Source organism: Hypanus sabinus, chromosome 12 (assembly GCF_030144855.1).
Source record: "Hypanus sabinus isolate sHypSab1 chromosome 12, sHypSab1.hap1, whole genome shotgun sequence".
Classification (NCBI taxonomy): Eukaryota; Metazoa; Chordata; class Chondrichthyes; order Myliobatiformes; family Dasyatidae; genus Hypanus; species Hypanus sabinus.
Window position 1 is genome coordinate 86290337 of NC_082717.1, and position 13440 is coordinate 86303776.

The 13440-nt window shown below is 39.5% G+C and overlaps 1 protein-coding gene across 2 annotated transcripts in view; it reads right to left on the reverse strand.

Annotated features, from left to right (window-relative positions):
* Positions 1-13440, reverse strand: part of adgb (androglobin) — a 226354-nt gene that overhangs the window by 111180 nt on the left and 101734 nt on the right. For both annotated transcript variants that reach the window (XM_059986363.1, XM_059986362.1), the window contains exons 16-18: positions 11805-11964; positions 9494-9557; positions 6881-7019 (exon numbers count right to left, since the gene is read on the reverse strand). In XM_059986363.1, the coding sequence (XP_059842346.1) occupies positions 6881-7019; positions 9494-9557; positions 11805-11964 (363 nt within the window). The remainder of the gene's footprint in view (positions 1-6880; positions 7020-9493; positions 9558-11804; positions 11965-13440) is intronic.

The window sequence follows — 13440 nt, forward strand, 5'->3', positions numbered from 1 at the left end:
TAATAATGGAAATAAAAGATACTATTGCCTACATCTTAAGAATTTTTCTGTTTCTATTTCTTTTGTACTAATCTGATTAAATTAATAATGGGTTAGATAGTGCTTCTGGCTACCTGGTAGTACCACTGAGAAACTTGGTAAGTGTACAGGTCAGATGATTCCTGATGTCCACACTTCTGCATCTTAACATGGAACTCAGTATTGAACCATGGCCAGACTCAGATGTACTTGACCTTTTGTTTCACTTCTGATCTCACACCAAGCTACACATCACCTCAGGCTCTTCAACCTTATGTTAGCCTGGACCAAAAAGGTAAGTGATTTAAAAAAAAATTTACCTGGCACTTTCAATCAATTTCTATATACTTAAGTTCATAATACATATTACTTTTCAGTTTTGAAATAATACTTAATCATTCAGATCTATTTCAATTGTTTTTAAATCACTGGCTATTAGAGACAGTTGCAACAGTTAAAAATTTAGAAATTTGTAAAGTTCATTTTATGTTTCCAGAAGCAAACGTAGCCCTGGCTTAACGTCTCATCTGAAAGATATGAAGTTCCACTAATGGAGATTGCTACACCTTCCGGGTGTACCAATGGATTGGGATAAGACACATTCAGACCCAAGAGTTTTGGATGATAATGTGGACAAATATGAGTTGATCAGAGGGAGTCAATAGCTGATAAAAGTGCACCTCTTGCAAAATGAAGCAAACTGACTTTTATGGAACAATAATACATGCTGCATGCTATGTTGTAGAGTAGCGGTGGTGAACTCATAGCACATATGCTGAATAAAGCACGTGCAAAAACTTTTACACTGATACCCCTCAATTCTCTAAACCCTACCTATAATAAAAAGATACATAATGATTATATTTACAGCCAAATGAAGTAGTGAACATTTTTTTTTTAACAACCTGAGAGCAGTGAGATGGTTTCACAAGGACAATCTCATGCTGGCTTGATGCCAGCCAGACAGTTTTGAAATCATTGCTTATCTGTTGTACACATCACTATTTGGGTAGAAAACAGTTACAATAACAATACTGTTCAGAAATGATTATATTTTAATCTGGCTGTTGAAAAGATTAATATTTTGAATAGGTTTTCTAAAATATGTCATTTTATTTCCATCTGTTTCTGTTATACTTTTATTAAAAGGAGAACAATGAATACATGTAAATAAGCAACACGTCTCATCCTTTTTCCTTCAAAAAGTCCATAATTACTATTACTAATGCATTATCAATGATAACGTCTGTTCAAAATTATCATGACATATGAGAAAATTTTTTAGAAGATTATCATCAATTTGGGCACATGTTCTCAAAAAATGCTTGCCATCCATGTAATGTAGACTGAATAATGTGCTGGATTAAATGAGTGGAAAAGCTGTGCTAGAAGGAATTCTGTGGAAGTTATGAGGCCCTTGGCTTTTGTCCTAAGAAAGACAGATCACAGTATTTCTTAATAGACAGAAGCTGTGAAAAAGCAGTAAGATTTAGTGTTCCAGATACTGATATCACTAAAAGCTAGTAGACAGGTACAAAAGATAACTGGAATTTTGGCCTTTATCCCAAGAAGACAAAACAGCATGAATCAGATTATGTTACTGCAGTTGTGTACTGTGCTCTGCACATCGCTGTATTGTTACATCCCAATTGTGAATCACAGGTGGGATCTGCACAAGCATATTAGAAACATAGAAAACTACAGCACAATGCTGTGCCGAACATGTACTTACTTAGAAATTACCTAAGGTTACCCATAGCCCTCTATTTTTCTGAGCTCCATGTACCTATCCAGGAGTCTTTTAAAAGACCCTATTGCATCCGCCTCCACCGCCTTTGCTGGCAGCCCACTCGATGTACTCACCACTCTCTGCAGAAAAAACTTACCCCTGACATCTCTTCTGTACCTACTTCCAAGCACCTTAAAACTGTGCCCTCTCATGTTAGCCATTTCAGCCCTGAGAAAAAGCCTCTGACTATCCATACAATCGATGCCTCTCATCATCTTGTACATCTCTATCAAGTCACCTCTCATCCTCCACCGCTCCAAGGAGAAAAGGCATAGTTCACTCAACCTATTCTCATGTCATGCTCCCTAATCCAGGCAACATCCTTGTAAATCTCCTCTGTACTCTTTCTATAGTTTCCACATCCTTCCTGTAGTGAGGTGACCAGAACTGAGCTCAGTACTCCAAGTGAGGTCTGACCAGGGTCCTATATAGAGTGGCATGCAAAAGTTTGGGCACCCCTGGTCAAAATTTCTGTTACTGTGAATAGCTAAGTGAGCAAAAGATTAGCTGATTTCCAAAAGGCATAAAGTTAAAGATGACACATTTAAAAAAATATCTTAAGCAAGATTACTTTTTTACTTCCATCTTTTACAGTTTCAAAACACCAAAAAAGGAAAAGGGCCCAAAGAAAAAGTTTGGGCACCCTGCATGGTCAGTACTTAGTAACACCCCCTTTGGCAGATATCACAGCTTATAAACACTTTCTGTAGCCAGCTAAGAGTCTTTCAATTCTTGTTTCAGGGATTTTCACCCATTTTTCCTTGCAAAAGGCTTCTAGTTCTGTGAGATTCTTCGGCCGTCTTGCATGCATTCTTCGGTCTATCCACAGATTTTCGATGATGTTTAGGTTGGAGGACTGTGAGGGCCATGGCAAAACCTTCAGCTTGAGCCTCTTGAGGTAGTCCATTATGGATTTTGAGGTGTGGTTAGGATCATTATCCTGCTGTAGAAGCCATCGTCTTTTCATCTTCAGCTTTTTTACAGACGGTGTGATGTTTGCTTCCAGAACTTGCTGGTATTTAATTGAATTCATTTTTCCCTCTACCAGTGAAATGTTCCCCATGCCACTGGCTGCAATACAACCCCAAAGTATGATCAATCCACCCCTGTGCTTAACAGTTGGAGAGGTGTTCTTTTCATGAAAGTCTGTACCCTTTTTCCTCCAAACATACCTTTTCTCATTGCTGCCAAAAAGTTCTATTTTAACTTCTTCAGTCTACAGGGCTTTTTCCAAAATGCATCAGGCTTGTTTAGATGTTCCTTTGCAAACATCTGACACTGAATTTTGTAGTGAGGACACAGGGAAGGTTTTCTTCTGATGACTCTTCCATGAAGGTCATATTTGTGCAGGTGTTGCTGCACAGTAGAACAGTGCACCACCACTGCAGAGTCTGCTAAATCTTCCTGAAGGTCTTTTGCAGTTTAACAGGGGTTTTGATTTGCCTTTCTAGTAATCCTACTAGCAGTTCTCTCGGAAAGTTTTTTTGGTCTTCTAGACCTCAACTTGGCCTCCACCATTCCTGTTAACTGCCATTTCTTAATTACATTACAAACTGAGGAAACGGTTGCCTGAAAACATGTTGCTATCTTATAGCCTTCTCCTGCTTTGTGGGCATCATTTATTTTAATTTTCAGAATGCTAGGCAGCTGCTTAGAGGCCCATGGCTACTGATTGTTGGGACAAGGTTTGAGGAGTCAGGGTATTGATAAAGCTTTGGAATTTGCATCACCTGGCCTCTCCTAATGATGACTGTGAATAAGCCATAGCCCTAACAAGCTGATTAAGGTCTGAGACTTCGGTAAAAGTTATCTGAGAGCTCAAATCTCTTGGGGTGCCCAAACTTTTGCATGGTGCTCCTTTCCTTTTTTGCACTCTAAAATCTACAAAACAAAAATAATACACTAATCTTGCTTAAAATGTTGAAAAGAATGTTTCATCTTTAACTTTATGATGAAGAGAAGGGGTCCCAGAACAGATCCCTGAGGCACAACAATGGTCACCGACCTCCATGCAGAACATGACCCGTCTACAACCACTCTTTGCCTTCTGTGAGCAAGCCAATTCTGGTTCTACAAAGCAATTTCCCCAAGGATCACATGCCTCCTTACTTTATCAATAAGCCTTGTATGGGGTACCTATCATGCTGAAATCCATATACTCTACATTTACTGCTCTACCTACATCAACGTGTTTAGTCACATCCTCAAAGAATTCAATCAGGCTCATAAGGCACGACCTGCCTTTGACAAAGCCATGCTGACTATTCCTAATCATATTATGCCTCACCAAGTGTTCATAAATCCTGCCTCTCAGGATCTTTTCCATCAACTTACCAACCACTGAAGTAAGACTCATTGGTCTATAATTTCCTGGGCTATCTCTACTCCCTTTCTTGAATAAGGGAACAACCCTCCAATCCTCCGGAACCTCTCCTGTCCTCATTGATGATGCAAAGATCATTGCCAGAGGCTTGGCAATCTCTTCCCTCGCCTCTCACAGTAGCCTGGGGTATATTCCATCCAGTCCTGGTGACTTATCCAACTGATGCTTTCCAAAAACTCCAGAACATCCTCTTTCTGAATATCTACATGCTCAAGCTTTTCAATCCACTGTAAGTCATCCCTATGATCACCAAGATCCTTTTCAATAGTGAATACTGAAGCAAAGTGTTCGTTAAGTATCTCTGCTATCTCCTCCGGTTTCATATACACTTTTCCACTATCACACTTGATTGGTCCTATTCTCTCACATCTTATCCTCTTGCTCTTCACATATTTGTAGATTGCCTTGGGGTTTTCCTTAATCCTGTTCACCAAGGCCTTCTCATGGCCCCTTCTGGCTCTCCTAATTTCATTCTTAAGCTCATTCCTGTTAGCCTTATAATCTTCTAGATCTCAATCATTATCTAGTTTTTTGAACCTTTCTTAAGCTTTTCTTTTCTTCTTGACTAGATTTTCAACAGCCATTGTACACCACAGTTCCTGTACCCTACCATCTTTTCCCTGTCTCAATGGAACGTACCTATGCAGAATGCCACGCAAACATCCCATGAACATTTGCCACGTTTCTGGTGTACATTTCCTTGAGAACATCTCTTCCCAATTTATGCTTCCAAGTTCCTGCCTGACTGCTTCATATTTCCCCTTACTCCAATTAAACGCTTTCCTAACTTGTCTGCTCCTATCCCTCTCCTATGCCATGGTAAAGGAGATAGAATTGTGGGCATTATCTCCAAAATGCTCTCTCACTGAGAGACCTGACACCTGACCAGATTAATTTCCCAATACCAGATCAAGTACAGCTTCTCCTCTTGTAGGCTTATCTATATATTGTGTCAGGAAACATTCTTGAACACACCTAACAAACTCTACCCCTTCTAAACTCCTTGCTCTAGGGAGATGCCAATCAATATTTGGGAAATTAAAATCTCCCACCACAATAACCTTGTTATTATTACACCTTTCCAAAATCTGTCTCCCTATCTGCTCCACTATGTCCCTGTTACTAATCGGTGGTCTATAAAAAACACCCAGTAGAGTTATTGACCCCTTCCTGTTTCTAACTTTCACTCACAGAGACTCAGTAGACAATCCCTCATGACTTCCTCCTTTTCTGCAGCTGTGACACTATCTCTGATCAGCAGTGCCATGTCTCCACCTCTTTTGCCTCCCTCCCTGTCCTTTCTGAAACATCCAGTAACTATTCCTGCCCCTGAATCATCCAAGTCTCTGTAATGGCCACAACATCATAGCTCCAAGTACTGATCCACACTCTAAGCTCATCTATGTTGTTTATTATGCTTCTGACATTAGAATAGACACATCTCAAACCATCGGTCTGAGCACGTCCCTTCTCTATCACCTGCCTATTCTCCCTCTCACACTGTCTCCAAGCTTTCTCTATTTGTGAACCAACTGCCCCTTCCTCTATCTCTTTAGTTTGGTTCCCAGTACCCAGCAATTCTAGTTTAAACTCTCCCCAATAGCCTTTGCAAACCTCCCTGCCAGGATATTGATCCCCCTTGGATTCAAGTGCAATCTGTTCTTTTTGTACAGGTCATGCCTGCCCCAAAAGAGGCCCCAATTGTCCAGGAATCTGAATCCCTGCCCCTTTCTCCAATCCCTCAGCCACACTCCAATCCTCCACCTCACTCTATTCCTATACTCAGTATCGTGTGGCAGAGGCAGTAATCCTGAGATGACTACCTTTGAGGTCTTGCTTCCCAACTTCCTTCCTAACTCCCTGTAGTCTGTATTCAGGACCTCCTCCCTTTTCCTACCTATGTCGTTGGTACCAATATGTACCACGATCTCTGGCTGTTCACCTTCCCACTTCAAGATATCGTGGATGCGATCAGAAACATCTGGGACCCTGGCACCTGGGAGGCAAGCTACCGTCCATGTTTCCTTCTTGTGTCCACAGAACCACCTGTCTGACCCCCTACCTAAAGAGTCCTCAATCACTGCTGCCTTCTTCCTTTCCCTACCCTCCTGAGCCACAGGGCCAGACTCCGTTCCAGAGGCATGGCCACTGTTGCTTCCCCCAGCTAGTTCCCCCCCCCTACAGTACTCAAACAGGAGTACTTATTGTTAAGGGGGACTGTATGGCATAGATTCAGTAGAATCATACTCGTGTAAAAAGAATTAAATTTATGGCAGCTTGAATTGCATTAAGAGACAATCTCGTTAAGGTACTTAAAATGATGAAAATATATGAATGGTCAGGCAAAGAGAAACCTTTTCATCTATTTGTGAATCTAACAGCAAGGAGGTATAATCTTAAATTTATAATATGCAATGTCAGAAACAGTAACTATAGTGGAAATTCGATCATTCTCCTAAAAAGTTGTTCAGTTTAGGTTAATAGGGAGATCCAAAAACTGTGATTTAATTTTTGTTAAGTGAAGGTAAGATATTAAGGATTAAAGAACCAAGTTGAGTCGATCAAGCTAAGAAGCAGAATATAATTTGATTAAATCATGGAACAAGTTCAACTAATTGAATGGTCTCCTCATGTTCCCAAAGTTTTACGAATGAATTCAACATTGAACAGAAATGGTTCCAGATACTAACCTTTCTCATTGCTTTCCTTGCTAAGGCTTTTCTCACAACTGAGATCACCCCAGCGCACCAAGGCCGAGAAGGTAACCAGAATTTCTATGGGTTTGACTGCATCAACAAGTAGATAGAAAGGTCCACGATCATCTGTGAGCTAAACCATCATTAATAAGTCAATTTTAGCAAGATACATAGGCTGCAGAATCAACAGAATGTGTTTAAGATATATTAATTCAACCCACGCACATATTAAACTAAGCTTATATCTGATATTATAGATACTGTGGTCATTAGAGTCTTCCACAGTGCATGAAGCAGGTCAACAGCAACAAAAAATAACTTGGATTTATTTAGCATATTTAACACAGTGAAGACTCCCAAGTTCTTCACAGCAATGATTTAACAATCAGCCACATAAGAAGATATTAGCAGAAGCAACCAAGCACTTGGTCAAAGAAATAGATATTAATAAGATCTAAAAATAGGGGAATGGGATGTATGTAGGACATTCCAAGGATTTGAAGCTTTGATATATAATGCAAGAGATTGAATTAAGATGTGAAGGAATTGAAATGCATGTAGAAGAAGTGGGGTACAAGTTCATAATTAAATCAGGGATTTAGAACAGAAAGCAGACAAATCTTTCCAGCCAAAAAGAAGTTGTAGGGTTAGGGAATGAAAACAAGAAACCGGCGGAGCAACAATCAAGAACCAAGATACTGAAGGAACTCAGTGGGTCAGGCAGCACCTGTGAAGGGAAATAAACAGTCAATGGTTTGGGTTGAGACCCTTTACCTGGGTTGTGTAATACATAATTTGTGTGCCATGATGCTCTCCTGCGACTGCTTAAAGTAGATGATTACAAAGAAGGGATATGGGACAATTGACATGGTGAAGATGCACGGGAGGAGGGCAACACAAAAGTTAACCAGTTTAGAATTTATGCTTCACCATGAGTGCTTTATATACCAGGATATAAAGTTAACCCACTACTTGCCAAATCAGGTCATATAGTTCTGCTCGAGCATTTATGCACATAGAATAAAATAAAACATGAGAAAAATTGTATTTTCTAGAGCATACTGTTATCAGTGTTTGTCTAGAGTTTGTGGTATGTAATAAGAAATCCTTTATATTTGATTTCAAACTTATATCTGAATACTGTGATGCTCTAACAGCAAAGATTTTACTGTGTGGTAAATCCATGAAAAAAAAGGAATATTTCAGCCACTGTATTTGGTTCTAGGCTATCAACTGAGAGGTATTGTAGATAAGACTTCTCAAATCTGGCTCTGCTGAGAATTCATTATCATTCTACATCTTCCACAGACAAGTCATGAACCTCACCAATGGCATCACCACCGGCCCAACCCCAGTACCAACGTTTTCCATGTCAATACTGTACTCTCCTTTCCACAGCTCCTCACTGAAGTGGAGTGAAACTAAAGGACAAATTGGAAACTTGTCCCCTTTGCTGTCACCACACCAAAACTAAGATCTCCCCAACTTCAATTATCAGTTTACAATGTAAAGTGCTTGTGCACATAGGGAGATTGAGTTCCAAGTCATTGTTGACTCCTTCAATGAAATGTAGAAGAGATGAGCTTTATATTAAAACATCATGGAGACTATGGTTCTCTATCAACTTTGCCTTTCTGCACATTACCCTTCAACAAATGGGATCCCCAACAAGATCATAGAGCACGAGGTAATCTCCATAACTTGGGGTCACCTCTCAAGGAAGAGCAATGTCATTAATGAAATTCCCCATCACCTCCAGTGGACAGCACAAGCCTTCAGCTGAAAGAGGAAGATAGTGTAACGAGATCTCAAACCCAGTATGAGCCCATAGTCTAATACATGCAGCAGTAAATTCTGCTCTTTTGTTTACTTTAGAGTCTTGACAACCTCTATAATCTACAATACTGTCTCCACAAAATTCAACAGCAAGTTGAGCAAACCAATGCCGTTATACTCTCTGAGCCTGATATGCCCAGCAATGAAGCACTGATCTCTCTCAAACAGCTTCAGTGACAGGTGACATTGTTCACACGCCTGATCCCAGACTCCTGAAGCAAACACCTTACTCTGTGTTCTGTTAATTGCAACAGATTTCAAGGATAGAGAAAGCCTTTTGAAGTTGTTCTCAAGGTCTCCTTGAGGAAGTGTAATGCCTTCAAGGAAGCAGGGTAATGCCATAGGTGATCAGTACCAGAAAGATACTGAACACTGCATGACTCTATCTCTACCAACCCACTCATTCCAATAAGCATCACTTTATCCATGTGACAGTGGCTGAGACCTTGCTTACAACACTTCCACCCCTTCAGAACCCATAGGTATGTAGTGGAAGCAAGTTAACCTTGATCCTAGCAGACAGTCTGAAAAAGACAACAATATGAAAATATGTCTTAACATAATTTAACACCAGCTAAATACTAGTCTGAATAAATAATGTAATCTGACTAAAGAGATATCATTACAACCCAAAATCTATAACATTACAAAAGAAGACACTTTAAATTCAAATAGTTATGGAGGGTGAGGGAATATACATTACAAGAAATTTCCAAACAAAATTATAAATGCAAATACAAGCATTAAATACAGCCAATGCAATAGTGTTACCTTGAAATTTGACTTGTCAAGTGTGTAAGTGTATTTGCTTGTGTTATGAAAAATGATCAAAGTTCTGAAATTAAATAAAAATGCAAAAAGATCAGTTTTTGAAGCTACATTCAAAACTACATAATAGCTTAAGTATAAAATATAGGCTTTGATATTACTATTTGGGAGACTATTATTTTGTTCCCATCATTGTGTTTAGTAAGTGTTTTTCTTGTGATTTTGTTTACACATCCCTCACCCCTCACATCAGGTTTTATAGAATTTTCATTTTAGCTCTTTCTCATAAGTAAATCATAAATCTCTATAACTGGCCAAATATTATATGTAAGCATTTGTAATATCCCTGCTAATTCATTGCTGTAATTACTTTTACCCACGACAATGGTCATATTTTTCCAAATAAATGATAGGGACTGCTGTTCTGACAAGTCCACTCTAGTGTAAATTCAAGGAATCAATCGCAAAGTGAACCTAAACCCCTTTTGTGGCATGTCAGCATTTCACTAATGTGCTCACTGCTGAGCCCAGCAGCTGAGCCAGATTTCTTATAGATTGGCTATCTATCAGCTCAATTTGGTGCATTGAGTTTAAACTATCAGGCAGACTTATTTGACATGTATGCAACTAACATATAGGTATATTAAATAATTAAAAAGACTCAGAATGTTATCATTTATTGCTGGGGGATTGAGTTCTTCTTCAGATACATAGGGAACTGGTGAGTCTAATCTGGATTATATACTGTATTGATCTCCTTATTCAAGCAGTAAGTTGGAAACAGTTTGAAGAAAGTTTAGAAAACTAATGCACAGGTTACTGTATATAATGAGGAAAGATGATCTTCTGGACTTAGTCAGAATTTGACTGAAACATGCAGGATACTATGAAGTCATAACAGGTAAATGTGGAGAGGGTGCTTTCTCTTGTGAAAGAATCTAGAAGTAGGAATCACCTAGTTCTAGTTCAAAAAATAAAACAAATCAATTAAGTGAAGTTTTTTTCTCTTAGAAGGTTAAAAATCTTTGGAAATTCTGTCCAAAGTGTAATGGAAATGGAATCTTTAAAAGTTTTTAGGCAGAGACAGATACATAGATAGACAATAGATGAAGGTGACCCGTTGTTGGGGCTTGCAGGCAATGTAGAGTTAGAATGCAGTCAGATCTTACTCAATGACAGGCCTCTGTTGCTCCTTATAAATTTCATTGTATGTTTGGGTATCATTTGGGGTCACCAGGTTAACAGAAGAATGGACAATGGATACAACTTTAGCAGACATTTGGAGATGGCCATGTAAGGTCCTGTAATGTAATGCATAATTCACCAACCCCAACTTGAATTAGGGTTTTCTTTAAGAGGCTATGTCTGACATGATGACATAATGATGCAAATGTCTACCAAGTTTTATGTTTTGTGTTTGGTTGACAACAAAGTTTGATGCTATAGTTTCCCTTAAACTTAAAACACCTCAGCTGGTTTATTTATGAAAGCCTACATTGGTGACCCTAATGCTCTAGGACGATTCCAGAATTACTTAATATGTTGGCCAATGCAGTTGCTTTCAAACCGTCGGCATTTTGGGAATTGGCCGAGGTCCACTTCACACTAAGAAATCTTTGCAGACGACCCCAGGTATTACCAAGCTCTTTGTTCTGCATTTGGCTGACAATAAAGTTTGTTGCTACTATTTCCCTTAAACTTAAAACACCTCTGCCACATACAAGAATGATGCTAACGGAATGCAAAGCCAAGAAGCTGATAATGGATTCAACTGGAGAAGAGGTGAGTTGTCCAGGATTGACTGATGATAGAAGTTTTAATCAGAAATTGTCTGTAAAAAGCAATAAAAAACTGTAGAACAAATATACTGAGGCTGGAGCAGGAACAAGGTGAAATGTGGAGATATAATCAACATTGTGCTCATCTTGCAATTTTGTTACCATGTGAATGACATGCCTTCCCAATAATCCAGGATTCCTGCTGGTGGACACATTATTGATAATGGTATCATAACAGCCAGGATGGGAAGCCTGAATGTTCATTATTTACATTTAAACCCCGTTGAAAGAATGCTTGGGCAAACAGGTGTGTGCAGTATGTTAAATGTATCTACTTTAATAGGTGTCCCTCCAAAAGCTGAAACATTTAATGAATGTACATTGTAATATATAGGCAAACAACGTGCTTAATAATGATTTGGGTGTGGATGTTGTGTTTCATTGGGATCCACATTACCTACATGAACTTGAGTAGGAAAATCAGATTTTATGTTGCAATTTCTATAAGAGGTTTAATGGATGAATGGTTGTCTTACTGGAAACACTTGCAAAAATCTTCAGAATTAATCCACTTTTCTTTGCAGAACTTCTTCTGATTGAAAGTGTCTGCCACATCAGAGACAGAGTCCAAGTTCAACATCTGATTAGTTGGCTGTGACACCATCTGGTCAGGAAAATGTATTTTGAAAGTTTTATCTGAAAATACAGAAAGTGTTGTCATTAAGTTGACAAGGACTTACAGGAGTGCATACTCTGTTAACTCAGAGTGTGAATGTTGAAATGCATTCCAAGGGAAGTCCATTTACTCTCAAGAGGAGCAAGAAATTAACATTAATTAATACATGTTCTCCCTAAGACTGCATGGATTTTCCTCCTGTATTACCACATCCTAAAAACATACTGCTGGTAGGTTAACTAGTAACTATAAGTTACACTATCTGGACGTGTGATAAGAAAATCAGAGTGAAATTAATGGGCATGTGAGAGAAAAGATGTACTCTTGATCTCCAAATTAACCTTGTGCGTGTGGTCCTTGTACTTCAGTTGTCTACCTGCACTGCACTTTCTGTTTAATTGTAAGATTATATTCTGAGTTTTATTTTCATTTTGCCTACATTGATGTCCTTATGTATGGAATGTATTCTTCATATCACTTCAGAATGAATGGCTACTGAGTATTCTCACCATCGTGATAGAAGTGAATGCAGCAGCCAAGTACTCACAGTTATGTATGTGGGGTTTAGCTTATTTGTCATTCTAAAGTCACTTCCATCAAGTTTGGCGTATTTGAAATAGGCAGCAGCTCTTTCCCATGGATTGCCTCGTTTGCCGCTGCACTGGCGTTTGGTTTCAGGCACCTCAAGGGTATAAGAGTAGCATGTGTGGGAGGCTCGGTCTCTCTCCTTTAGTTCCCAGGACATGCTTCACACTGAGGTGCTGAAGAACTATTGGGAAAGCATGCTCTGGACTTAGGGGAGCCCATGTGCACACATAGCTAAGTATCAGTTTGTTGTATATTTAGTTTTGTGGTCTATGTAACTTGGGGATTTAGCTGTTCGGTTGAATCTTTTACTGTTTGTAAATAAATGATTAATATGCTGATTAGTAATCAGTGTCTTCTGTCTCACTCACCAGACCCGTGAACCTGCTTCCACGTTCCATTTTGGCATTGCAAGCAGGGTTTGGTTGAATGAGCAGAAGATGAATATCTTTAAGGGAGAGGAGCTCCCATCCCACTGTATGAGCAATGCTGAGTCCCAGGGTGAACCGACAACAGTGTGGGATTTGAGAGCCTCACCAACCTACTGATGGATTGTGCGACACCTGTAGATTGGTCAGACTAGTTAGGTCTCCCCAGGAGAAAGGACAGTCATCGTAAGGCGCAAGCACAAGATGATCATGGGCCTTAAGAATGAGTTGCGGGAACTAAATCAGTACTGTTCCACTATGGGGAAGATCTGCAGTTGGCCCAGATCTGGGCCACAGAGCTAGCGACAAGAATACGGAGATAGCCTGTTGACTAACAAAGCTGCCCAGAGGGCTAATTGCCAGCCGGATTCCGTTAAGGTCCAAGCCTTGATGCAGTGGTGTGATGACCCCACTGCATGGATGGGGGTTGGTGAAGATGAGGAAGAGAGGGAAGAGTGGGCTTCTATGATTCTCCCTCAAAAT